At 50.0% G+C, this 27,626-nt stretch overlaps 3 protein-coding genes across 3 annotated transcripts in view; all 3 read right to left on the bottom strand.

The window, feature by feature from the left end:
* Positions 1-27,626, bottom strand: part of LOC309517947 (uncharacterized protein) — a 75,068-nt gene that overhangs the window by 41,289 nt on the left and 6,153 nt on the right. The gene's annotated exons all lie outside the window — the stretch shown is intronic.
* On the bottom strand, positions 833-25,817 carry LOC309517986 (uncharacterized protein). Its single transcript, XM_082197726.1, has 6 exons — positions 25,770-25,817; positions 24,136-24,605; positions 23,881-23,962; positions 3,997-4,079; positions 2,761-2,887; positions 833-1,815 (listed from the first exon to the last, which is right to left on the bottom strand). The coding sequence occupies exons 2-6, from the start codon at positions 24,553-24,555 to the stop codon at positions 911-913; spliced, it is 1,617 nt and encodes a 538-aa protein (XP_082053852.1). The 5' UTR covers positions 24,556-24,605; positions 25,770-25,817; the 3' UTR covers positions 833-910.
* Positions 4,088-19,199, bottom strand: LOC309518086 (zinc finger and SCAN domain-containing protein 16-like). The gene is made up of 3 exons (XM_082197910.1): positions 19,098-19,199; positions 4,555-5,062; positions 4,088-4,382 (listed from the first exon to the last, which is right to left on the bottom strand). Exons 1-3 carry the CDS (start codon positions 19,136-19,138, stop codon positions 4,245-4,247), a joined length of 687 nt encoding a protein of 228 aa, XP_082054036.1. The 5' UTR covers positions 19,139-19,199; the 3' UTR covers positions 4,088-4,244.

Genomic DNA, 27,626 nt, shown 5'->3' with positions numbered 1-27,626 from the left:
ATGTATGGAAGTGAGAGCTGGACCATCAAGAAGGCTGGTCGCCGAAGAATGGATGCTTTTGAATTCTGGTGCTGGAGGAGACTTTTGAGAGTCCCATGGACTGCAAGAAGATCCAATCTCTCCATTCTGAAGGAAATCAGCCCTGAGTGCTCACTGGAAGGACAGATCCTGAAGCTGAGGCTCCAAGACTTTGGCCACCTCATGAGAAGAGAAGACTCCCTGGAAAAGACCCTGATGTTGGGAAAGATGGAGGGCACAAGGAGAAGGGGACGAAGGAGGACAAGATGGTGGGACAGTGTTCTCGAAGCTACCAGCATGAGTTTGGCCAAACTGCGGGAGGCAGTGGAAGACAGGAGTGCCTGGCGTGCTCTGGTCCAGGGGGTCACGAAGAGGCAGACACCACTAAACAACTCAACAACAACAACAATTGCATTTAAAAGGACATTGAATATTAAATCAGTCTAAGGCCATCCTTTCAAATTCCCCGCCAATCACCTCTCACCCCCAGCATTCCAAACTGCCCCCCTCCCTAGCAATGACCCTCAGCGTCCCTTCCAACACTACAGTCTTATAATTCTATTATATTCCCTCTGCAAGTTATTTGATGGGAAGTGAAGATTTCAATCAAGATGAAGCTTTTTCCACATTTCAAGCACTATTAGGGTTTCTCTGTCATATGAATTCTTTGATGGGAAGAGAGTGTTTGCTTCAAGGTGAAGCTCTTTCCGCACTCTTGGCATTGAAATGGTTTCCCCCCACTGTGAATTCTCTGATGTCACAGAAGCGCTCTTCTTGCAGGAAGGCCCAATGTGCATTCTAAGGACTGATGTAGTTTCTGCCCTGTATGACTTATTTGGTGGGAAGTGAGACATTTCTTGAGGGTGAAGATCTTTCCACATTTCAAGCACTATTAGGGTTTCTTTTCTCTATGAATTCTTTGATGGTAAGACAAATATATCTTCCAACTGAAGCTCTTTCCACATTCCACACACTGATATGGTTTCTCTCCTGTATGAATTCTTTGATGGGAAGTGAGATCAATATTCCGATCGAAGCTGTTTCCACATTCCAAACACTGATAGGGTTTTTGCCTTGTATGAATTATTAGATGGCAAGTGAGACTGGAGCTGCAACTGAAACTCTTTCCACATTCCAAGCACTGATAGGGTTTTTCTCCTGTATGAATTCTTTGATGGGAAGTAAGACGGTCCTTCCTGTCAAAGCTCTTTCCACAATGCAAGCACTGATAGGGTTTCTGCCCTGTATGAATGGTTTGATGGGAAGTGAGATAGGAACTGCAACTGAAGCCCTTTCCACATTCCAAGCACTGATAGGGTTTCTCTCCTGTATGAATTCTTTGATGGGAAGTAAGACGGTCCTTCCTGTCAAAGCTCTTTCCACAATGCAAGCACTGATAGGGTTTCTGCCCTGTATGAATTGTTTGATGGGAAGTGAGAGAGGAGCCCTGACTGAAGCTCTTTCCACAATCTAAGCACTGATACGGTTTCTGCCCTGTATGGATTCTTTGATGGCAAATGAGATTGTCCTTTCTCCTGAAGCTCTTTCCACAATCCAAGCACTGATACGGTTTCTGCCCTGTATGAATTTTTTGATGACAAGTGAGATTGTCCTTTCTACTGAAGCTCTTTCCACAATCCAAGCAGTGATATGGTTTCTTCCCAATGGGATTTTGATGAGACATGGAATCGGAGCTGTTAGTGAAGTTATCTCCACATTCCAAAGGCTGATATGGCTTCTCCACTGTGTGGATTTTCTCATGGTTTCCCTTGTTCTTCATTTCTAATTCCTCAGCACCTAAAATGAAGAGAGAGATGCATTAGAGTGTCAGGATGATATGAAGACACCCAATTATTGAATAATGCTCATTAGCGCTTGTGAGAGAGGAAGAACTGAAAGGATTTAGATGATGAGCGTAAGCAGTGCGCCCTTCCCTTCCTCTCTTGAGTTTTCTTTCTCCAGAGCAGGAGTCCCGGACCAGCTGCGTGTGTCAGGCACCCCCAGAGGTGCTTTCCTTGGGGAACCCTCTTGGCCGACATGCTGAGCTGCTTCTTCCCTTACATACAGAAGCAGGAGGAACAGCTTCGCGTGAAAAAGGCTCTCCCCTCTGCAGCCTCTGAACTATGACCGTCTGCAAACCACGGTTCTAAATCTATACTGTCCTCTTGCCCACGGGAAGGTTCAGGAGCAGGGGGGCAGCCCCCACCATTCCTCCTCAGTCCAGCCCCTGACAATAGGAGAGGGGGCAGTGATTCCTACAATTTGCATAATTCCATCAAGATCTTCCTGCCTCTTTCTCACCTTGCCCATCTTTGGTCATCCTGTTTCCGTTTAACAACAAAGCGAAAGACTTGCGATCGTGAGCAATGATCTGAACCTAGACATCTCTGTCTCCAACCTGCCTTTGCACCCCCTTGCCATGGGGTGGGTGGATCCCACTGGGGAGCTGAGAATCCTGCAATGAGCAACCCTAGATTTGCATGTATTGATAATGCCTGATGTGTGTGAACTCAGGATATTCCTGAATGCCTTTCAGGATGCAGACACCATGGGGGCTTTCATGTCGTATTAGAGTTCTGTCAATCTCATACACAGATAAACCATATCATGAATTCAGATTAACACACATCTCCTGACACTCTAGGCGGCAAAGTTGAGATCCGTCAAAATCTGGGAGGTTTGTGATATAAAAATATTGACTGAATTTCAAAGCAAGTATTATGACCAAACAGGGAACCTTACCGGGAGAGTTCATGATCCTCCAAGTCTCCTCCATGACTTCCTTATGCAGAGCTCTCTGGGCAGGATCCAGCAACGCCCACTCCTCAGCCGTGAAACAAACAGCGACATCTTCAAAACAAACTGGACCCTAAAAGAAAAAAGGTCCATGTCTTACACAACATAAAGATTATTTACTGCACATTCCTCTTTCTGCCTGCATTGCATTAATCAGATTTGTTTGCTGCACATTTTGACTGTGGGTGCATAATTTAATGTTTGGAGAATCTTTCATGCTGTTTTTAATGATGGGTATTGTCAGAGCTGCTTCCAGATCCTAGCTCACAGAGGATCACGCTAGCCAGCAATCACTTTGTAAAAGTCTTTATTGAGTTACAGTTTCCATTCTCCAGTTGCTGCGTGCAGCTCTACGTCTTATGGGTTAGACCGACGAAGCTCTGTCTGGGTCCCCGCCTCCTGTACACCAACTTAATATCCTAGCCTTACTCCACCTTTTCCGCCTGACCGTTCTTCTCTGGGTCCCTCTGCCCCCCGGGGTCTCTTCCTTCCGGGACTCTTCTGACGCTGACCCCCCTGACTCTCCTGTCTCCTTGCGCCGGGCTTTAGGACCTGGCTCCCTTTCCGGGCTGCTTACTGCGCCACCTTCCTGTGCATTTGAACTTGGCGCGCGCGCCCAACCTTCCACTTTCTGTCTGACCGTTTCTTCGCTCCCCGATGGAGGTGTGGCCACTCCTGACTCGTGCCCTCCCTCCTGTTGTGAGCTGCCAGCGCTTGATACCTGACTCCCTTCCTCTTCCCTGCTCTCTGTTGGTGACGCTGGTCCCGATCTCCAACTGCTCCCCTCTGAGCCCCCTCTGGCCCTTTCCTCCTGGGGTGTCCCCCTAGGCTCCCCCCTTGCCCTGGCCACTGGTGCTCCTTCCTGTGAATCTTCTGATTCACTGGAAAGACTCGGAGATCTCGGGTCGTCGTCATCACTCATCCTTTCTTCTGCCTCCTCCCCCTCGCTCTCTGTTTCCTCCCTTGCCCTTGCCTCTGCTCCTGAACCCCTGACAGGTATGAATCTTAGTGAAAATGGATGGAACTGTATGTTTATTTCTTCAAATCATTCTGTCTGTGCAAGCACGCCAGTTTTCCAGATTTGACAGAAGAAACAAGAGCAGGAGAGAGATTCCTTTGTCCCCAGAAACGCCCTGTCTCCCCCCCCCCAGCCTCTTTCCCCCCAAGGCTCCTTCCCCCTACCTGATCCGGTTCCTCAGCCGCTGCTTCCCCTCCACCAGGAGGAAGAGATGGAGGAGAAGGTCTTGCCGGCATCCTTCTTTCACCTGCGAGAGACAAAGGGAAGTGGGGAGACAGGAGTGCAGGATGCTTCTCTCAGAGGTACTTTCTGGCCTTTGTCCCCATTTCATAGTTATGCTAAAACATATGTGATCCTTTTTGGCCTCTTGGCCCCAAGTGTCATACCGAAAAATACTGACAGAAACCACAGATTATTTTGAGAATAATAGGATGTGGCCAGACTGATAATAAATTCCTTCCTCCTTACCCAGCGGCCTCTCTCTGGTGTCCAACAAAGTCCTCTCTGCCTCAGAGGAATCAGGGCCCATTTCTGAAGACAGATCCTTTTCCTGAAAGAGCAACAAGAATTTGTAATAGAGAGTGTGGGGAAGGGTTAGAAAAGGAGTGGCAGAGGAAAAAAAACTTCAGAAATATCACATCTCATTCCTTGGATGTTTCCAAAAAAGGATGGCCCTCCTGTTTGGAGCCCCTTGGGAGCATCCAGAGGAAAGTCTCTCTCACCTGCTTCTTCTCCACCTGCTTCCTCTCCTCCGCCTGACTCAGGAGGAAACCTTCGGCCAGGGCCACTGCCTGGGAACTGGTCTCCGCTCCGCATTCCCTCACCCAGCTCTCCATCTCCGCTGGAAGGACAGCCAGGAACTGCTCCAAGATCACCAGGTCCAGCATCTCAGCTTTTGTGTGCTTTTCTGGCTTCAGCCACTGGTGGCAAAGGTGATGGAGTCGGCTGCAAACCTCTCGGGGTCCTTCAGCCTCCTGGTGACAGGACTGCCTCAACTGCTGGCTCTGCGCCTCTGAGCGAAGGGTGTCCTCCTCTCCCAGGATCTTCTGCATGGAGCTTTCCCAGAATCCCCCACTGCTCCCAGTTTCCATAGCATGGCCTCTTCCTGCTTCAGGGCCAGCTGAGTCTTGCTTATGCATCTTCACTCTCAGGAAGTCCCCAAAAGAACAGAAGGAATCCCTTGGTCCTCTTCCAAGTTCTGTCCGTCCGAAAATTAGGTGCTGGCAAATTCTACAAACAAATACATTGTTCTATTATAAAACTGATACATGGGAAGCAGAAGAAGGTGGTTCCCTGAGTAAGCGTAGATGAGTCTTGGAAGGAACCTGGACTGGACTGCACCCCAGCCCAGACTCTGAGCTTTCTTTAAGGAAAAAAAGGAAGAAGGAGAAATCTTCTAGTTATAGTTTTAAACTAGTTTTCCTAAAGTGTTTTAATGTTGAAATCTGCCCTGGAATCATAAGGTGAAGTGCATTTAAATACAGTGGTACCTTGGGTTACATACGCTTCGGGTTCCAGACTCCGCTAACCCAGAAATAATGGTTCGGGTTAAGAAGTTTGCTGCAGGGTGAGAACAGAAATTGTGCTTCTGGGTACAGTTAGAAGTGGGGCCACAAGAGAGCGGGGCAAGGTGGGTGTTTGTTACGGCTAAAATCTGGGTGCGGGGTTACTCTGCCACCCAGCTCATCGGACTAAGTCTGTGGGTCCCTGCGGAAGAAAATGAGCTCAGCCGGACACAGGAGCAACTGCAGAAGGTCCAAGTTTATTGCGCAACAGGTTCAAGGCGAGATTGAACAGTGAGAAAGGGGTGGCATGAACTTTTGAGATTTCCCTCCATGTCCCAGAATACTGTCCCCCATTCGGAGATAGATTTGAATTAAAGTTCTGTAAGAACTTGCAAATCTTTTCTCCGCACCCTAAATCTCGGTGAATGGGATGTGTGGCTTTATGCAAACCTGAAAGGGACTTGCAAGCCATGCCTCTTACGGTCATTTGCAAGTATATCAGTGCAGGTAGCTGCATATAGGGTATTATATAAAGAACACCTCTTGTATTTTGTTGCTAAATTACTTGTGGCATTCTCAATAGTGTTTTATGCTTTGCACCTAACAGGAAGGTCTAATTGACTGAAAAATGCAGTTGGTGTTTTGTCCTTCGCCATTTTTGTGTGTTTCTCAGGTGTCAAGCTAGCTCTTCTGTGGTCTCACACTGACATAGTGCTACAGCAACACATCCTGTCTGTTGAATCCCCTCAGGGCTTTCATTTAACCATGTTGCCTGGCATTCACCATAGCTGGCACAGGTTGGGCATCTCGTGAGGGAGATGCCTTGGCCTTGGCCTTCCTATGGGATTCTATTATAGGCTGTGGTTTTGCACGCATGGAGAGTTGCTCACTTGCACTTAAAGGACCAAAAAGCTAATTGCAGCCTGGATACACTTGCCCAATTCAAACTGAGTCCAATTTGAATTTATCTTGCCCCATGGTTCTCAACTCTTCAAACCAATCTGTTAAAAGAAAACCATTCTTAACAAGGGCAGTTGTCCAAATAAGTCAATTTAAGTCTATAAGGAATCATTCCTGCTAAACCAAAGCATATCCACCTTCATGTTTCTTAGAAGCTTCTCCTTGGTAAAGCAAGTTTTAGCACATTTTTAAAATGGGTAGGGAAGGTTGGCATAGTGCCAGGTGGGACAACGAATTGTGGTTATCTAAACATTGGACTACACAATAGTGTGAGCTATTAGAAAGTATAAAATGCATGAGAATTCTCCACTGGTGTGTAAGGAATAAGACATTAAACATAAAAACAGTTACACACAATAAATTGCCCCCCTTTGTGGAAATCACACTGTCAGACACATTTCAACATTCTTACATAATAACACATAATACAAAACAAAATAATTAAATATCTGTTGCATATCTTGACACCATTGTGATCTTTTACGTATGTATCTTTTGAATCTTGGAGCAGAGGCTTGAGGTTCAAGTGAAAAAATGTCCTTGCAATTCAACTCCTCCCCCCTTTGTCAGCCCCCCCCCGTCAGTCTATATCATTTTAAAGAGATAGCTGTGGCCACTTTGAAAACTCTGGTGTTGCAGGTCTCGTGATAGCGAAGAACTGAGTTGAGGGGTTGTTGAGGGGTTGTTGCTGCTTTTCATCATTGCACATCTGTAGAAGTGATATCCTGTAAGGGGCAGGGTTTTGGGGTGACTTAAAAACAGTTAGACAAGGAAGGGGCAAAAGGCAAAAAGGATGTCCTCCAGTTTCCATGGGAAGCTGCAAATAATAACAATGTTAGTGGATTAAACATTTTATTCATTATCATTATTGGACTATTTTGATTGTTGTTAGCCGCCCTGAGCCCAGCTTCGGCTGGGGAGGGCAGGATAGAAATAAAATTTACTATTTAGTATTATTTATTATCACATTTCCATATAATTACTGTTATTATCTGCTAAGTTTGTTTGCTTTCCTTCACTTAGTTTTTGTTGTTGTTGTTCTTTTCATATTTGTCAGAGCTGCTACCAGGTCCCAGCTCACATAGGACCACGCCACACAGCGTCCACTTTAAAAGAGTCTTTATTGAGTTACAGGTTTCATTTCCGAACTGCAGCGTGCAGCTCTACACCTTCTGCTCTAGGTCGGCGAAGACCCGTCTGAGTCCCCGCCTCTTGCACACCAGCTTAATACCCTAGCCTTGCTCCACCTCCTTCGCCTCTCCCTACGTCTCTGGGTCCTTCTGCCCCCCTGGGCCTCCTCCCTTCTACTCTCCTCTGACGCTGACCCCCCTGATCCTTCTGCCTCCTTGCGGCGGGCTTTAGGACCTGGCTCACTCTCCGGGCTGCTTACTGCTCCAGCTTCCGCTGCATTTGAACTTGGCGCGCGCGCCCAACTCTCTACTTTCCTCTTAACCGTTGCCTCGCTCTCTGAGGAGGGCGTGACCACCCCTGACTCGTGCCCTCCCTCCTGCTGACAGCCTCCGGAACCCGATGCCTGGCTACCTTCCTCCCTGCTGCTCTCAGTCTTGAGCGTGGGTCCCGACTTCCAGCTGCTGCCGCCCTCAGTTATGAGCGTGGGTCCCGACTTCCAGCTGCTGCTCTCTGAATCTCCTCTGTTCCCTTCCTCCTGGGGTGTCCCCCCGGATCCCCCCCTTGCTCTGCTCACTGGGGCTCCCTTTTGGGAGTCCTCTGACTCACTGCTTAGGCTTGGAGATCTCGGGTCGTCATCATCACTCATTCTCCCTTCGGCTTCCTCCCCCTCGCTCTCTGTTTCCACCCTTCTCTGCGTCTCTGCTTCTGAACCCCTGACATCCATCCCCCCCTCGAAGCCCCCCCTTCCCCCCTCCCCGCTGTCAGGTGTGGGTGCTGGGCGCTCCATCATCATGGGAGGGAATGCTGGATACAGGTCGCTCCCCGTGGGTGGCCGCCAACTGAAGACCTCCGAGTCTTCCCCCTCGCGGTCGTCGACGTTGACTTGTTGCTCTTCCATCTCTGTACCGCCGTGCTCGAACCCGAGGTCCTCCCCGAACACGTCCATGTCAGTCTCTGCGTCGGTCGCTCGACCTGGCATCTCCAGCCACTTCCTGCGCCATCGCTCCTCTGGTCGATCGTCCCACCAATACGAGTTGCCTGATGCCGAACCTGCCGGTGAACCTTCTGGGGAACGGGTGCTCCGTGCGGGTTCCCCTTCTGAGTCGAATCCATGGAACGTGCTGGAAGAAAGTGTGGGTGTGAACAACCAGTCGTCGAAGAAGCTCGCTGGCATGGGTTTGTGTGGGAAGAGGGCATGAAACTCGTCCTTGAGCAGGGGTTCCTCCAAAGCGTAGTCTGGTACCCAGCTATTGGCGCTGGCCCGGGTGCCCTCTCTGGCTAAGAGGTATTCGACTCCCTCTTCCCCCCATCTGGAGTCCAAAATCTCCGTGACCTCGTTGATGTGGTCCTGGTGCTTCACCTCCCGCGTCTCCGTCCGTTCCCGGAGCGGACTTGGCGCCGTCCCTGGCTCCTGGAACCTGTGAGGTGCTTTGTAGGGAGTGAGCACCGACCTGTGGAACACCGGATGCATTCTGGAACCCTCCGGCAGCGCCAGTCGGAAGGCTACCGGGTTGATCTGCGCTTCGACTTGGTACGGACCGATCTGCTTGTGCCCCAACTTCTTCTTGGCAAGCGACCTGGTCGGCACTGCGTGGGCTGCCAACCAGACCCAGTCTCCCACTTGGATCACTTCGCCAACCCGCCTGTGCTTGTCAGCTTGCACCTTGTAGGCGTGCTTAGCTAGCTCCAGCTGCCGTCTGAGTTGATCGTGGACCGCCTGCAGCTCTGACGCGAACGCGTCCGCCGTCTGTGGTTCTCCTTCCCCCACTCTCTCCAGTCCCGGGAAGGTTCTGGGATTCCTCCCATTGTTGGCAAAGAACGGCGTCACTCCTGTGGACACGTGCTTCGTGGTGTTGTAAGCGAACTCGGCTAGCGGCAGGTAATCCACCCACGTCGCAGGCTGTTGATTGGCATAGCATCTCAGGTACTGCTGCATGATGGCATTGACCCTCTCTGCTTGCCCGTTGGTCTGCGGGTGTCTTGCTGATGCCAGATTGACGTTGACATTTAGAAAACCCATCAGCTTCTGCCAGAAAGACGAGATGAACTGGCGTCCGCGGTCGGACAGGATAGACCGTGGCAGGCCATGCACTTTGAACACGTGATCTATGAACAGTTTGGCGGTTTGTTCCGCCGTGGCCACCTTCGCACACGGAATGAAATGTGCCATCTTGGTGAACAAGTCCACCACCACTAGCACAGCTGTCTTGCCTCTCGAGCTGGGTAAATCCGTCACAAAGTCCAGGGCCACCCTCTCCCACGGTTCAAACGGTGTTTGCAGCGGTTCTAACAGTCCCGCCGGTGGTCTGTGTACCGGCTTGGCCCTCTGGCAGGTGTCGCACCTCGCGACGTAGTCCGCGACCTCTCCTCTCAGCCTGGGCCACCAGAAGTCTCTCGCGACTAATTCCATCGTTTTCTCTGTGCCAAAGTGACCGGCCGTGGGTGCGTCGTGCAACTGTTGCAGTACCTTGGCGCGAAGGTCGTCTCCTGGTACATAGACAGCCCCTTTGCGTAGGAGCAAGCCGTCCCGCACCTGGAACTCGTCCGTGGTAGCCGTGCCTCTGAGCAGTTCCGCCATCTTGTCTTGCGCGAATGAGTCGTCCCGCAATGCACGTCGCACCGCATCCAGGTCTACTGTAGCTGAGGCACACGCCCACGCCGTCGGTGCGAAGATGTGCATGGCCGCCGCTGGCGTCACCTCTTCTAGGTATTGCGGTTTTCGGGACAGTGCATCCGCCATGATGTTGGTGTCGCCTGGGACGTACTCTATTCGGAAATTGAAGTCAGCAAAGAACTCCGCCCAACGTATCTGCCTCTGGTTCAGGAACTGAGCCGTGCGCCAGTGCTCCAGATTCTTGTGGTCCGTGCAGACCTGCACCGTGTGCTTGGCGCCGATTAGGAAGTGCCTCCACGCCTTGAAAGCTGCATGAATGGCCAGCAACTCCCTGTCCCAGATGGTGTAGTTCTGCTCCGACTTGCTGAGCTTTCTGGAGTAGAACGCTCCCGGCCGCCACACCCCCTGCGGGTCTCGCTGCAGCAGGACAGCTCCCACGGCTCTGTCTGACGCGTCTGTCTCTACCCTCAACGGCTTACTGGGGTCGATATGCAGCAGTTGCTTCTCCGATGCGAAGAGATGCTTGAGCGCTTGAAAGGACTGTTCCGCCTGCTCCGTCCAGATGAATTTCTTTTTTTTGGAGCTGAGCGTGTCCGTAATTGCTGCCGTCTGCATCGCGAACCCCTTGATAAACTTGCGATAGAAGTTGGCGAAGCCGACAAACCGCTGGACCTCCTTCCGGTTGCGCGGGCTTTTCCAATCCAATACCGCACGAACCTTGGTGCTGTCCATGGCTATCCCCTTGTCCGACAACTTGTATCCCAGGAAATCCACCTCCGTCGTGTCGAACTGGCACTTCTCCAGCTTGGCGTACAGTCTATGTTGTTGCAACCTGCTGAGCACCTCCCTCACGTCTCGGTCGTGAGCTTGCTGCGAGTCAGAGAAAATCAGGATGTCATCCAGGAAGCAGACGCATGTCTTGTAGAGGAGTCCCTCCAACACGTGATGCATAAAAGCTTGAAAACAGTGAGAGCCATTTTGTAATCCAAAGGGCATAACTCTGTATTCGTAGGTGCCCAGCGGTGTGAACATGGCCGTCTTCCACTCATCGCCCTCCCGCATGCGGATGAGATTGTACGCCCCTCGCAGGTCCAACTTGGTGAACACGCGTCCCTTGCGCACCGTCGCGAGGAGGTCGTCAATCCTGGGCATGGGGTAATCAGACGGTTTGGTCATCTGGTTCAAAAGGCGGTAGTCCACAACTAGTCTTTTTTGGGGCGTGTCTTTCTTTTTCACGAAGAAAACGGGACTGCCCCCCACTGCCTTGGACTCTCTGATGAAGCCACGCTCCAGATTATGCTCGATGAACTGTTTGAGTTCCTGCATTTCATCTTCAGACATGGAGTATAGCCGCCCCTTCGGCAGCGTCGCCCCCGGTAGGAGGTCAATCCTGCAGTCATATGGCCGGTGAGGGGGTAGCTTGTCCGCCTCCTTCTCGCAGAAGACCTCCAAAAAGCTCGCGTATTTGTGGGGGACCGCTTGCAACGTTCCCAACTGCAGTTGTGATTCCTCCTCCTCTCCCTCCCGTCGGGGCAGGATGCAGTGTTCTGCGCAATAAGAGGAGCCGAAGATCAGTTGTCTCTGGTACCAAGCCAGTGTCGGACTGTGCCTGTCCAGCCAACTCATGCCCAACACAATGGGCGTGTCCGACAGTTGGGTGACATTAAAACTGATGACTTCCCTGTGGTTGCCAAGGCGCATCACCATCGGTGGCGTCTGCTTCACCACCTGCCCCCCTAGCAACTCTCTGCCATCCACTGTGACGACTTGCAGGGGCAGAGTGGCAGGCAATAGCTGTATAGCGTGCTGCTCCACAAAGCTCTGCGCTATAAAGTCTGCGTTGCTTCCAGAATCCACAGAAAGCGGCACTTCGATAGTGACGCCGTCGGGTAGCTGGAGAGATGCTGTGAGCTGCACTACTGGTTTGGGTGGGAGGGGATCCGTGGGTTGCAAGATTGCTGGGGACTGCTTCACAGATGCGTCTGGCTGGGCCCCAGTGCCTCCGTCTCCAGCCAGACATCGTCGTTTCCCTGCTGTGGTTCTCCTTGCTGCGTTGCTGCAGTCACCATTGCTGAGGCTGCAGTGTGCTTGTGGAGCCTCCGGGGACACTCCTTCGCCAAATGGCCTGGATCCTCGCAGATGTAACACTTCCTGTTCCCTCTAGGAGGCTTCGCTTTCACTGCTGCCGGTGCTAGGGCTCTGGCTGCTGACTGAGCCCTTGCACCTCCAACCTCCATCGGTTCCCCTCCCCCTCCTGGCGGAGGTGTGGATTGCGCACGCGCTGCTTCCCTCGGAACGAAAGAGAAACTTCTCGCTGCTTCGCGCCCTCCACGTCCTTCATCTCTGCACCATGGACGTTCTTCCAGCCTCACCCCCACAGTCAGCGCCCTTTGGACCACCTCCTGCGTGCTTCGGGGCCTCTCCCCCCTTGCAATTTCATCCTTAACCGCAGAACTTAGACCCTCCCAGAAGAGGTCTCTGACAGGGGGCGAATCCCGATCCCATTCTAAAGCACTGACCAGCGCAAAAAATCGGGCGTGATACTGCCGGACGCTCGCCCTCCCTTGTTTTAGTCCATGAATCTCCCGTCTGGCAAGATCCACATCAATAGTAGACAAAAAACACGCATCCATCGCTTTGATAAAGGCATCTGCATTCTGAAGCGCCGGATCTTTATCCCTCCACAAATTGCGCAGCCAGGCTTTGGCATCCCCATGCAAATGGGACAATATGAACCCCACCTTCTCTTCCTCATCTCTAAAGTCTTTTGCCAGCAGTTGCAGTGCGCACATTACGTCTGCTCTAAAATTAGGGTACTGTTGCAAAGTCCCATCGAAGTGAGCCACAAGCCCTCCTGCTCTCCGTGCCAATCCCACGCCCTCCGGTCTGGGTCCCGGTTGCCCTTGCTTAACAAGCATTTCAAACCTGGCGTGTAGGTCTCTGTAGGCGGCTGTAGTCTCCTCCTCCCGTTTCTTGGAAGCCAATACCTCTGAGGACAACTGGGTCACTGCCTCTTGCAGCGCGGAGATCCTCTGTTCTTCCGTCATCTTGCTAACCTTTGTGAGCTCGCTTACAGACACCCCTCTTCCTCCCCTAGCGGCTTCTGCTCCCGCTGCGAGGTTTCAGGTTTCTGAAGCTTTGATGAGACGGGTCTTACTGTCAGAGCTGCTACCAGGTCCCAGCTCACATAGGACCACGCCACACAGCGTCCACTTTAAAAGAGTCTTTATTGAGTTACAGGTTTCATTTCCGAACTGCAGCGTGCAGCTCTACACCTTCTGCTCTAGGTCGGCGAAGACCCGTCTGAGTCCCCGCCTCTTGCACACCAGCTTAATACCCTAGCCTTGCTCCACCTCCTTCGCCTCTCCCTACGTCTCTGGGTCCTTCTGCCCCCCTGAGCCTCCTCCCTTCTACTCTCCTCTGACGCTGACCCCCCTGATCCTTCTGCCTCCTTGCGGCGGGCTTTAGGACCTGGCTCACTCTCCGGGCTGCTTACTGCTCCAGCTTCCGCTGCATTTGAACTTGGCGCGCGCGCCCAACTCTCTACTTTCCTCTTAACCGTTGCCTCGCTCTCTGAGGAGGGCGTGACCACCCCTGACTCATGCCCTCCCTCCTGCTGACAGCCTCCGGAACCCGATGCCTGGCTACCTTCCTCCCTGCTGCTCTCAGTCTTGAGCGTGGGTCCCGACTTCCAGCTGCTGCCGCCCTCAGTTATGAGCGTGGGTCCCGACTTCCAGCTGCTGCTCTCTGAATCTCCTCTGTTCCCTTCCTCCTGGGGTGTCCCCCCGGATCCCCCCCTTGCTCTGCTCACTGGGGCTCCCTTTTGGGAGTCCTCTGACTCACTGCTTAGGCTTGGAGATCTCGGGTCGTCATCATCACTCATTCTCCCTTCGGCTTCCTCCCCCTCGCTCTCTGTTTCCACCCTTCTCTGCGTCTCTGCTTCTGAACCCCTGACAATATTATAAAATAAAAATTACTCCACATGTATAGAAAGAGAACTGAAAAAATACAAAGGTTAAAAAAATACAAAAGAAAGCAAAAAATTAGATTACCAGTCAGATGAAAACAAACTTGACACAAGGACATCAGATTTAGAAAAGAATTATTATTAAATATATTGTCAAAACCACTAGACTGAAAAGATGGGAAAACAATGGGGAAAAACTTAAAATTCACCATGTGCTATCTGATAAAAGAACTTCATGAAACTGACTTTCAACATGTGATGAACATGTCCCCAAAGTAAAACACAAACACACAAAATGAGCTATGAGGAACCAAAAATAAATAAATGCTAAGACACACAATTAATAAGTAACCTGAAGTAATCTGTTTTGGCATTCTAACATCCCAAATGAAAATAAAAGTGTTTCTTGATGTGACATCAGCTGTAATGTTAATAGTGGAATACTGGGAAATGAGTTAATACCAAGAAAATGAATGGCAATTTAAAGTTGTGCAAGTACCTTGCACTAGCCAAAATGACAGAATTAAGAAATGCTCAGGCAAAAGGTAAACAAATACCATTCCACAAACAATGTTTGGTTGTGCTTCGATTAATTTCATATATATAATGGAAGAACTGATAAAACGAACTTAATAAAGGAAAACAGATTATTTGTAACCTAAAAATTAATGTCAAAGCCACAAAGAGATAGAAGGAAATCAACTAATATAGCAGGGATTCAGACTTGTTTTGCTGAACAGAAAGAAAGTGACTGTTTGGCTTTAAGGGAAGTAAGACAAAAGGAAAACAAATGCAATTACTTTTTATAGAGTATTTAAATCACTGTTTGCATCCCCTCAGAAAGGACACTCTGTTAAAAGGGAAAATTATTTCATGTGAGAGGTCTGTCAGGAAATGCTGTTCCTAAAATGCATAGGCATATACACATACACACACACACAAGAAAACTGTTATAAAATTTAAATCCCATGGGGGGGGGGGAAACTACTCAAGAGAGGAACTCACAGTGGGAGTGCTTTGATATTTACCTGTGAAAAGAATTTGGCATGTCCAGTACTTAACTCTATTGTCTTAAGTAGCCCTGGAGCAAAACACATTAAGGATGATTTCGCTCAATGGTTCCAAGTTTTACATAAGGAAATTTGTATAGGTTTCACGCTCTCCAAACCTTCTCTCTCCCCCCTCCTTTCTCTCGCTCTCTCTTTTTTTTTTTTTAAAGCTGATCTAGCCTCTGTGCATGTGCAGAGTTCATGTCTCAGCAAACCTTTTGTACTATTGAAAATGTTGCATCCTTTGGCTAAATTAACATTTGAATAAGGGAAGGGAAGGGTATGGAGTAGATTTTGAAAACAGGGTTTGATTTTAAACAAAAAAGAGAAACTCAGCAATTTAAGTATTTACCAAAGCTAGCGATTTCGGCCCAAGCAAACGAGACTGCTTCCTTTATGTACAGGAAAGGGCTAATATCCCTCTGGCCATTCGCGGAACAATCAACCGCTCTCTTATTTATGAGTAAAAATGGCCAGAGAGTTAGAATTCATAGGAATTTTTTTTTTTAAACATTCTCAGTCATTTCGGCCTTACCATTTGCAGACAAATGGATTGGTCAAGGCTAATTCTACTTGATTATCCATTTGTATGTGCTTAAACTTTGAGTAGACTTTTAAGTCTGATTTTTGTAAATAATAGACAAAATGATAAACACTGTAATCACTTAAATGCTTGATATCACCAGTTCTGCTTCAAACATCATGGCTTTCACCTCTCATCACACCTTTAAAAAAACAAAGAGCCAACCTGGGCTGAATTTCAACTCATCAGCCACAAATTGGGAAAGTTGAAAGGGACCTGGGGTCATCTAGTCCAACCCTAAAATACAGGGTTCATAGCAAGATTTGTACTACCAGAAACACACACATACCTATAGAAATTATCTTTAAAGGAAGATTGAAGTTAACATTTTTCCTAAGATAGGGAGAGGATCTTTTATAAAGCAAAGTTAATTCAATTGATATAACCACTCACAAATAATTACAACAGCCATAGATTTGACAATTTTGTTGAACTTGCAGAGCAATAGTAAGCCTAATCTATGCCCCCCCTTGCAGTTTCCTTTAAAGGAAGCTTACTCAGGAGTAAATTTACCTGGCACAGAATAAGAAGGAGAAGGAGGGGAAAAAAAAACCCTGAAAGAGACAGAATGAAACAGGGGGGGGGGCATTTTCTAAGAAAAGAGGCCAGGAAGTCTTATAGAGACTGATATCAGGAGCCTTACAATAACTCTTCTGTCCAACCAAATCAAAGTTAAAACTGGACTCAGATATTTTCTTAGAAGGAACACCATACTTTCATAGGCATATGCTTAATGAAATACATACACTGCATTTTAGCTTGAGAGCAGTTGGCTCAACTAGGCTTTTGCAGCAGAAACATTAGGTTATCAGCACCTTCCAAAATAAGACTGTAGACTCGCAATCTCAAAAGTTGGGGCAAAGCAAGAGGTGGGGTAAACATTTGCACACTTCATTCTCATTTTCTCTTATTTAGGACTGCTAAGATCCAGCATGACTTCCTTAGATTTAAATTTTGAAGCAAGCTTGCAGTTTAAACTATGCACACTTAAGAAAGGCAGTCTGCCAGAGACAGAAGGAACAGACAACACACATAACGGACAACATGTAAACATACATATTCTCATATATGTATTAACAGACAACACACATAACAGACAACATGTAAACATATATATTCTCATCCTTTAGTTGGTTATTGCAAGGAGATGGGCCACTACCTTTGGCTTCATTAAGTGAAATTAGTAGGAAGGTCCCACATGGTTTTATGAGCCTCCTTGCCTCTTCAAACACACCACCAGGTAATCAGACTGGTAGAGCTCACAACACTTGGTTGACTGGGTACCCCTTTATAGATGCATGCGTTGCTGTTGTTGCTTTTTTTGCTTTTTTCTTTTTTTTGGGGGGGGTGTCTGGGATAGAGAAGGGGAAAAAGAGGGGTTGATTAGGATTGGTATGTCTAGGGGTTTGGTATGCTTAGTACAGGGACGTATAGTAAAGAGGAGAAGGGGCTTCTAGTTGCCTGGCAACTTCCTTAGTGGGTTTTAGAGAGCTCTAGCTATCCGGTTCCTTGCGTTCCATTTCCTATTTCCTTATTTCCTTATTTCCTGTAACCTGGGGTCTCTTTCCACTCTGCCTGTCCTGCCCAATTCCTCATGGGCTATCCCTCCTGGCAACCTCCTACCTATCGTCACATCTCAGGAAAAGGGGCCCTACTGGACGCCCGCGCCATGCGGTGCCAGATCGGGTGGTCCCTGGATAGAATTTCGGGTCGAAAATCCCCCTTGCTTTCGGAAGCGAGCTTACAGTACACGTGGTATGTAGCTCGACCGGTGCGGCTGGGATTGGGATAGAAAGCAAGACCACTTCCTGCCCCCTAGAAAGGACGCTCGGGAAGATCGGAAAGAGAGCTCCAACCCCTTGCTTTCAACTGGGATGCCCGTTGCAGAGAGTCGGCTATCTTTCAAGTCGGGTCTCTCCGTCTTACTTTCGGGCTCCCAATTGGTGCGGCTGGCTGGAGATTTTAAGGAAAAGGGATAGAGCTCAGAACCCCCCTTTCGGGTTGAGCAGCGGTCCCCGGTCTCTCTCACTAACCGGACCAAGAGAAAGGCAAGAAGGAGCGATAGAGAGGAGGGCAGAGAATTCGGTTGCCAGGAGACTTCCACCCCCTTCCCACCAGTGCACTGGATTTTCCTTTTTCCTTATACTCACGCGTCTTCTATGATGATCCCGGGATCGATGAATAAGCCGGCTGGATCCCTCTTTTGCTCCCCGGCTGAACTCCTAGGGCTTTCGATTACCGCCCAGAAGATGGCTGGGGGTCCAAAAGGATCTTCCCAGGCAAAATGGCCCGGAGCCGGCTGAAGATTTCGGGGCCCCCAGTCAGCAGCTTGGGAGAACCACAAGCCCCACGTTGGGCGCCAACTGTTACGGCTAAAATCTGGGTGCGGGGTTACTCTGCCACCCAGCTCATCGGACTAAGTCCGTGGGTCCCTGCGGAAGAAAATGAGCTCAGCCGGACACAGGAGCAACTGCAGAAGGTCCAAGTTTATTGCGCAACAGGTTCAAGGCGAGATTGAACAGTGAGAAAGGGGTGGCATGAACTTTTGAGATTTCCCTCCATGTCCCAGAATACAGTGCATGAAACGTCACGAATACATTATGGGAAGGTTGGGTTTCACAAGTTACATCATGAATATACTTTACACGTCATGAATACATTATGAAAAGGTGGGATTACATTAATTAGCATTTTCGGATGAGGGAGGGGGGATATGCGGAGCGGGAAATATACATAGATACACATTTATTGAGTACCGGTGGTGGCAAGACAATGGGCCAGGAATATACATCGTCTGTCACCTAGTATTGCCCGAAGGAAGGATTTGCAAAACTATCTGACAGGATTAAGAAGTTCCTGCGTACGTGACCTGCCGCTTTGGGGATTATGGAAGTAGGGACAGCATCATGGAGTCCAAGGGGAACGGAGTTGAATGGCACCGAGAACGAGCAGATCAGAACCACGGCTGATTTTATATCAATTTTTGAAGATTTCAGTGATTTCTAAGCCACTCTGTACTAGAGAGCAAAAGCAGAAACAGAGTGGATACATTGTAACAGGATTTTGACAGTATTACTTGAGAGATTATGGAGGACAGGGGAGGGGTGATGGAGTCCTAGAGAAATTGAGCAAATATATTGTAGTGAAGAAGACATTGCCCCCCCCCGTTCCGTATCAGTGTTGAACGAATGAATAAATACTTACGTGCATCAGCCGCCAGCCATAGCAATAACATTAAATGCAGCTTACAGAGGATAAAGGTAAAAAGTTGATTACATAAAATACATTTTGGGGGTGAGGATCAAGAGTCAAATGATGGTTCTTATTCTGACTGACCTGGTTAAAACCCTTGCACCTTTTGCTGTCACCTGTACATCTTGAGAATGGAGACTGCAACAATGGTTGGGTGACCCGGAATAGACAATAATAGAGGGGTAACAACCTCCCTCCTCAAACCTTGTAAAGTGAGACATGAGCCACTGATTCGATACTGCCATCTCCACAGGGACATCACCGTGTTTCCAGTGGGATTTTTGAGAATCGCCCCTAGAGGGCAGGCAATAATAATAATAATAATTTATTATTTATACCCCGTCCGCCTGGCTGGGCTTCCCCAGCCACTCTGGGCGGCTTCCAACACAATACATCAAACACTAAAAGCTTCCCTAAGCAGGGCTGGCTTCATATGTCTTCTGCCAAAGGCAGTATAGTCGACCTGGCGAGAGTAAAAGTTTAAGTTAGACAAATAGAGTGGCAAAGAGTCAGAATGACGAGGCTCAAGGCGGGCCTTGGGAAGAGATCTTTGGGGAGCGATCCTGCTTTTCCGAGCAGCGGGGGGGGGGGGCTCCTCCTTTGCCCCCTCCCTAAGAGTAAGAGTTTCCGGGGGTCTCCTTCCCCTCGCTGGATCTCCTGCCCAAGGAAACGGGGGGGGGAGAGGTGTCCCCTTTCCCCTCCTCCCCCCGGACCAAGAACAAGGAGCTGCTCTGAGGCCTTGGTGTTTCCAGAGGGGGGCGGCCTGCCCCCTCCTTGCCCCCAATTCCTCGCCTCTGGACCCTCAGCAAACCTGGATCTCCTCCCCCCTTGATCTACTCCTGGGGGGGCGAGAGACTTTCCCTCCAACCCGCTGCACCAGGGATGCTGAGAGAGGAGGGAAGGAAGGAAGGGGCTTCCAGAGCGCGGGGGGGGGGGGTCTTTGCCTGGGGGGCGCCCCCTGACGGAAGAGAGAGGAGACTCACCGGGCGAGGCGGCCTTGGCAAGAGCGACCAGAGCCCCACTTCCGGGGGAGGGAGGGGCTTGGGCGCCGAAGGATCTGCCCCTTCCACTATTTCCTGTCCCCTCTAGGAACCCAGCTCCGCTCCTCTTAACCCTTGGAATGCCGGGCGCCCCATCTCTCCCTCCAATCCCGAGAGATTTCCTAGAGGGACCCGCGCCCCCCGCCAGGATTCCCCGTCCCCTCTAGGAAGGAGGATCGGCTGCTTTTAACCCTTGCGACGGGGAGGACCAGGGGGAGGGTCCCGGGCTGAGAGAGATGCTGCTGGGAGGATGGAGCCTGGGCCCTTCTGCAGGCCAAGCAGGTCTCCTGCTCCAGCCCTTCTAACCCCAGCAGCTCCACGCCGTCTGCACCGCCCTTGGCAAACCTCCAGGAGTGGCTGGACTACAAGTCCCATCAGCCCCAGCCCGCGGGGTCCATGGCGAGGGATGATGGGAGCTGCAGCCCAGCCTCCTTGGGCCAGGCTCACTGGCAGGAGGTCTCTTTCCGCAGGGGATGCTCTCATTCCTTCTCAGAGACGCGGCCAGGGCCCTTCTGCATGCCCAGCAGGCGTCCCCAGGCCCTGAGCTATGGGGGCCCTTCCCAGAGGACTCAAGGGGCAGAGCTGTGAGCTGGGTCTTGCCTGGGTCTTTCACCAAACAGCCCCTTCATTCCAGAGTATTTTTATATTTTCCTTTATGATTTATGACCTTATTTTTTCATTTATTAAAATTCGTATACTGCCTTCATTGGAAGATATCAGGGCATTACGCAGCATTAACATTCAGAATAAAAACACCAATTACATAATAAAAACAAAAGTGAAACACACCAATATTTCCGTCTCCCACAAAGACGCTGAAAATGATAAAGTTTCATTAGCCAAAGGCCTGATGGTTATGTTGTACTTTCTTAAACACCCTTCCAAACTCTCAGCCAATCAACAGCCCCTCCCCCATATGACATTGCCTTAAACCTATTATAATACTGAACTTGACTTACTTTTATTACATAAATGACTTTGCTAGAGGAGTATACAACTTTAGACACAAACACCAGAATATGGCACCCAAATTTTAAGCAGACACAAATGCATGAACAATTTCTAAGAGTCTCATGGGAGAGCCAGTGTAGTACATTGCCAGAGTATTCGACTACACCCCGGGAGACCTGGGTTCAAATCCCTACTTGACCACGAAGCTCACTGGGAGACCTTGGGGAGCCTAACCTAACTCGCAGTTATTCTCATGATTGAAAAGGAGGTGAAGAACCATGTGACCCCACAAGAACAGAACAAGAAAGGAGATTCTGACTAATCATCAAGAAGATGCATTGCAGTTGGTTAAACTAGATGACCCTCAAGATTCCTCCCAAAGCTACTACAGTGGTACCTCGGGTTAAGAACTTAATTCGTTCCGGAGGTCCGTTCTTAACCTGAAACTGTTCTTAACCTGATTTACCACTTTAGCTAATAGGCCTTCTGCTGCCGCCAGAGCCCGATTTCTGTTCTCATCCTCCTGAAGCTTCTGTAACCAGAGGTACCACTGTATTCTCTAACTCCAGGCTTTCCCCCGCTGTGAGTTCTTTCATGGGAAGTGAGATTTTCTTCCAGCTGAAGCTCTTTCCATATTTTAAGCACTATTCGGGTTTCTCCGTCGTATGAATTCTTTGGTGGGAAGTGAGACTAGCCTTCCGACTGAAGCTCTTTCGACACTCCAAGCAATTACGTAAATGGTTTCTCCCTTGTATGAATTCTTTGATGAGTTTTGAAATGTGAGCTGTGATTGAAGCTCTTCCCACATTCCAGGCACTGATATGGTTTCTCCCCACTGTGAATTCTTTTATGTCAATGGAAGTCTCTTCTTATAGTAAAAAACTTATCACATTCTAAGCACTGATATAGTTTCTCCCTTGTATGAATTCTTTGATGGGAAGTAAGACTATCCTTCCGACTGAAGCTCTTCCCACACTCTAAGCACTGATATGGTTTCTCCCCACTGTGAATTCTCTTATGTTGATGGAAGTCTCTTCTTGTAGTAAAGCACTTCTCACATTCCAGGGACTGAAATGGTTTTCCACCTATATGAATTATTTGATGGTAAGTAAGACTATTATTCCAATTGAAACTCTTTCCACACTCCCAGCATTGACATGGTTTCTCCCGTGTATGAATTCTTCGATGAGAAGTGAGACCGGAGCTCTGACTGAAGCTCTTTCCACACTCCAAGCAGTGATAGGGCTTCTCTCCCGTATGAATTATTTGATGGGTTTTGAGATGTGAGCTGTGATTGAAGCTCTTCCCACACTCTAAGCACTGATATGGTTTCTCCCCACTGTGAATTCTCTTATGTCGATGGAAGTCTCTTCTTGTAGTAAATAACTTATCACATTCTAAACACTGATATAGCTTCTCCCCTGAATGAATTCTTTGATGGGAAGTAAGACTATCCTTCCAACTGAAGCTCTTTCCACATTCCAGGCACTGAAAGGGTTTCTTCCCAATAGGATTTCTTTGATGGGAAGTGGCATGGGAGCCCTGACTGAAGTTCTCTCCACACTCCAAATCTTGATATGGCTTCTCCACTGTGTGGATTTTGTCCTGTTGTCCCTTGTTCTTAATTTCTAATTCATCACCACCTGCAACAAAGAGAGGAACAGATCAGAGCCTAAGAAAGAAATGGAGTTCTCAGTTTTTGAATAATGCTAATGAACATTTGTGATCTGAAGATCTGAAGATGGGAAGTCTTTTTTGAATTTTCATATCTTGGATAAGGGAGGATACACACAGGAAGGTGATGGAGCGCAGATGAAGGGCTGAGGAAAGGGGACGAGGCTCCCAGGTGGGAGCTGGGAGGGTTCGCTCTTCTGTGTCTGGAAAAAGGATACAAAGAGCTTGGGCTTAACATACTCTAATTTCTATTCTATTTTAATTGGAAAACTTTCAATAAGAATCAATTTCTTAAAATAAAAAGTCCCTTTGCTCAACTAAAAATGGACAGAAACAAAAACCTGACAGAAGCAACACTCAGAAAGCCTATCCACATCCTGATCCTTGTGCAAAAAGACAGAAGCAGAGGAACAATATCCACAGACAAAACAGTCCCCAGCCCTCCATGCCAGGTGAGCTGTGGGGGTGTGAGAATCCCAATTGCTCTAGGTGGCAACGTTGGGATCCATCCAAATATGGGAGGTTTGTCACGGTGAAATATCTATTTAATTCCAAAACAGATATTATGACCCAAGAGGGAACTTTACCCAGAGAGATCATGGCCCTACAAGTCTCCTCCATGACTTCCTTATGCAGAGCTCTCTGGGCAGGATCCAGCAACGCCCACTCCTCCTCCGTGAAACAAACAGCGACATCTTCAAAAGAAACTGAGCTCTGAAAGAAAAATATCCTTCTCTTAGGAATCATAAAAATCATTGCCTGCACGTTGCTTTTTTGCTTCCTGCCTGGGTAGTTGTAATCAGATTGGTCTGCTGCACATTCTGATTATTGGTGCTTATTTTAATGCTTTAATGGAGTTATTTCATCGTGTATTTTAATGATGGGTATGACTCTTAGTGAAAATGGGTGGAACTCCACCTTGTTTTATTCAGATCAATATGTCTATGCAAGTCTCAGAATCCCCTGTCTCCCCCCCCCCAGCCTCTTTCCCCCCAAGGCTCCTTCCCCCTACCTGATCCGGTTCCTCGGCCGCTGCTTCCCCTTCACCAGGAGGAAGAGATGGAGGAGGAGGAGGTCTTGCCGGCATCCTTCTTTCACCTGCGAGAGACAAAGGGAATTCGGGAGGCAGGAGTGCAGGATGCTTCTCCCAGAGGTGCATTTGGGAGTTTGCCCCCATTTCATAATTTAGTTATGCTAAAATATATCTGATCTTCTTTGGCCTCTTGGCCCAAGTGTCATCCCCAAAACACTGACAGAACCCACAGATTAGTTTCAGAATCAACCGAATGGAATCAAAAGAAGAAAACTTCCTTCCTCCTTACCCAGAGGCCCCTCTCTGGTGTCCAGCAAAGTCCTCTCTGCCTCAGAGGAATCAGGAACCATTTCTGCCAACAGATCCTTTCCCTGAAAGAGCAACAAGAATTTGTAATAGAGAATGTGGAGATGGGTTTGAAAAGGAATGGCTGGGACAAAACCTTGAGGGGTAGCCAATGTCATTCCCCAAAAAGGGATGGGATTTAGGGATCTTCTCCCTCCTTGGAGCCCCTTGGGAGTATCCAGAGAAATGTCTCTCTCACCTGCTTCCTCTCCTCCGCCTGACTCAGGAGGAAACCTTCGGCCAGGGCCACCGCCTGGGAACTGGTCTCCGCTCCGCATTCCCTCACCCAGCTCTCCATCTCCGCTGGAAGGACAGCCAGGAACTGCTCCAAGATCACCAGGTCCAGCATCTCAGCTTTCGTGTGCCTTTCTGGCTTCAGCCATTGATGGTCAAAGCGGTAGAGTCGGCTGCAAACCTTTCGTGGTCCTTCAGCCTCCTGGTGACAGGACTGCCTCAACTGCTGGCTCTGCGCCTCTGAGCGGAGGGTGTCCTCCTCTCCCAGGATCTTCCGCCCAGAGCTTTCCCAGAATCCCCCACTGCTCCCAGTTTCCATAGCATGGCCTCTTCCTACTCCAGAGCCATCTGAGTCTTCCTCATCCATCTTTAGGAAGAAGTCCATCTTTTCTTTGACCAAGTTCTGTCTGTCTGATTTAGAGGTGCTGCTAAATACTGCAAAGCAAACACATTCCTTTTTGGAAATTGGTACACGGTCAGAAGAAGAAGGTCTCCTGAGCAAGTGTGGATGAGTCTTGCTAGGAACCAGAGTATGAGTACATCACAGGCCAGACTCTGAGCTTTCTTAAAGAAGGAAAGGGGGAAGAAAGGAGGAGAAGAAGAAATCCTCTCGCCCTCCTGGAAGGAAAGTGACCAGGCCAGAAGTGGAGGCAAATCAAGCGGTTTCTGTGAGATGAATCAGCCTGGTGGCTCCTGCCTCTCAGTGTTTTCAGCCCAGGAATGAAGTCAGAACAATGATTCCTTTGTTCCGAGTGTAATGTGGGCACTAGGCCAGAGTGGGGCTCCTCAAGAGTTGCTCTGCCTCCCACCCCCATTTCAGGGCACTCTCCTTTTCTGCTTCTGTCTCGTTTTCTAGCACTCTGCATCTCCAACGTCCTCCAGACAGACTCCTGGGGTGGGATCCCTTTTTATCTGTTCTGAGGGTCAGATCCTGATCTGGCCGAGCCCCTGAGGATGAAATGGGATGGACCAAAGGACAGCACTAAGAAGCAAGTGCAATATTGAGTTTTATTACTGAATTTTAATTAGCATTTTAATGTTGTCAACTGCTGTGGGGGCTTACGGTGAAGGGCGGGTAATGAATAATGATAATGATAATCATAACCATAATAATAATACTGTGACGTAGCTTGACCTCCCCTCAGCTGGCTTTGTCTGGGGATTCTCCTGGATCCAACACACTCCCTGGGGGCTCAAGCGGCCTCAGTGACTAGCAGGATCCCTTTCCAGCCAGGGTCCTCCACGCTCTGGACCCCAGCAGGCCATGGCAGTGCCCTCTAGGCGGAGCTGCCCAAATGCAAAAGTGGCCGGGCTCCCTCTCTTGATTCATTATATTTCCATCTCCCCCTTTTCTCCAAGGAGCTCCAGGGGGCATCCATGGCCCCCCCCTCCTCACTGAAGCCCCACAACCTAGCTTTCCTGGCCCAATTCAAGGGGCTCACATTTGGTACCCCAAATATCAGAACATATGCAGGACTGGGGCGCAAGAGCCCCTCTCTCCCCCTGCTCCCCCTTCCAGCAACTGGACCCCCCCTGCATCCCAGGGACACCCCCCCTCTTCTTCCCATTGCACCCTTTGCAAGAAGAGCAAAGACTCACCGGCTCCCCGGAGGCGCCATGGATGCAGCACGTGCAGAAGAGAGAGACAAAGGCAGGGGGGAGAGGGAGGGGCTTGGGCTCGGGTGTTTCACCCCCCCAACCCAACCCCCAACGCCTTTATTTTCTCTCCTCTCTAGGAATCCAGCTCAATCCCTTTTAACCCTTGGCAAGCCAGCTCCCCCCCTCTCCCTCTCCCTCTGGTGTCCAGTGCCGGGGAGTTCCACAGGTGAACTCTGCCTTGCGTTTAATTTCATCTGTCCTGAATCTTCCAACATCCCGACTCCTTGAATGTCTTTGAGTTCCACTGTCAGGAGATGCAACTCTCCCTCCACTTTCTCTAGGCCAGGCTTGGCTTTTGAAAATGAGGGGGGGCTCAGTAATTAGCTAATTGGGAACCCCTGCTCTAAAGTCTAAAGAGCCCCAAAGGCTGGAACCTTTCTTCATAGCCAAGTCTGCCACCCTCGTGATCATTTTGGCAGCCCTTTTCCAACTCCCCAAACATCCTTCATGGGGAGAGGCGACTGCGCCCCCCATGAGGTTAAGCCATGGATTTGTGACCAGGGGGGCTGCAGGGCTCTGTCCGGGGCCTGTTGCTGCTCCATCTGTCGATAAACGTCTTTGATGGAGGAGTTGAGGGGATGCTCATCCAGTTTGCAGATGACACCAAACTGGGAGGGGCAGCTAATGGCACAGAATTACCATTACAGATTGGAGAACTGGGGGCAAGCTGACAAAATGAATTTCCATAGGCCTGAACCAGATGCAGAACTATAGGATGGGGGACATAGCAGTGCATGTGGAAAAGATCGAGGGGTCTTGGTGGACCCCCAGCTCCCCCTGAGTTCACAGTGTGATGCAGCTGGCGGGGGGGGGGCGGGGCCTCAGGCCAGGGTCCCCTGGGGCTCCGCCGGTCTCTCCCTCCCAGGAAGGCTCCTCCCGCCCGCCTTTCTTTCGCCCTCCGTCCTTTCCCCTCTTCCCCATCTTTCCTCCCTGCCGCCCTCCATTCGCCTCCCGCCCGGGCGAAGGCGCGCCCCGAGAAGCAGGCAGGGCCGTAGCCGGGGGGGGGGGTGGCGAGGGGGGTCCCTGCCAGGGGTCCATAGATATCTCTATAAATAAAAGTTGTATCCCTTATTGCCGGAGCAGCTGGTCCAGCTTCCAGGTGGGCGCGGCAGCAGCAGCAGCAGCATCAATGGAGCCGCCCGGAGCCTGGCTGGACGGAAAGGGAACCGGAGGAGGATGCGGGAAGAGCGCGCGCCCCCCCGGACACGTGAAAACGGGTTTGTGGGGAGACGGAGGCTCCGCCAGAAAAGAAGCCCACCGGTCCTGCCAACGTGGGCAGAGAGCGCGCCTGTGTGTGCCCAGTGGACGGGTGGCGGAGGGAGCCAGCCCAGCCCCGGGCTCCAGCCCTCGGGGGTCACCTCCCACATCTGGGGGTCCCTTTGAGTGCCCTGCGATTGATGACCCTCCCCCTCCCCGCACACCTCCTAGGATGAGGAGAGAAGCGGGAGAGGTCCTCTCCACCCCCCCACCCCGCCACTCCTTCCTTTATATTTATCCTGAGGCAAGAGAGGAGGAGCTTCAAATCCACACTAAACTCCAATGTGGCTGACATCTGAGGAGAACATCGGAAGAGTCCCGCAGCTGCTGGATCGGGCCCCACAGGCCCCGCCTCCTGTCCTCACAGTGGCCAAGCAGATGCCCATTATGGCAAACCCACAAGCGAGATCCCAAGACAAGAGCCCTCTTCTCCCCTCCTGGGGATTCCAGCAACTGGGGCTCAGAAGCTGGCTGCCTCCAGCTGGGAAGGCAGAGTCCCGCCTGGCTAGAAGGGGCCTCCATATCCCTCCCCTCCACGAA

The sequence above is a fragment of the Podarcis vaucheri genome (genome assembly GCF_965113315.1).
Source record: "Podarcis vaucheri genome assembly, chromosome: 13".
In the NCBI taxonomy this organism is placed as follows: Eukaryota; Metazoa; Chordata; class Lepidosauria; order Squamata; family Lacertidae; genus Podarcis; species Podarcis vaucheri.
Note: the sequence above shows the minus strand (reverse complement) of the source record. Positions and strands in the feature narration are given on the sequence as shown.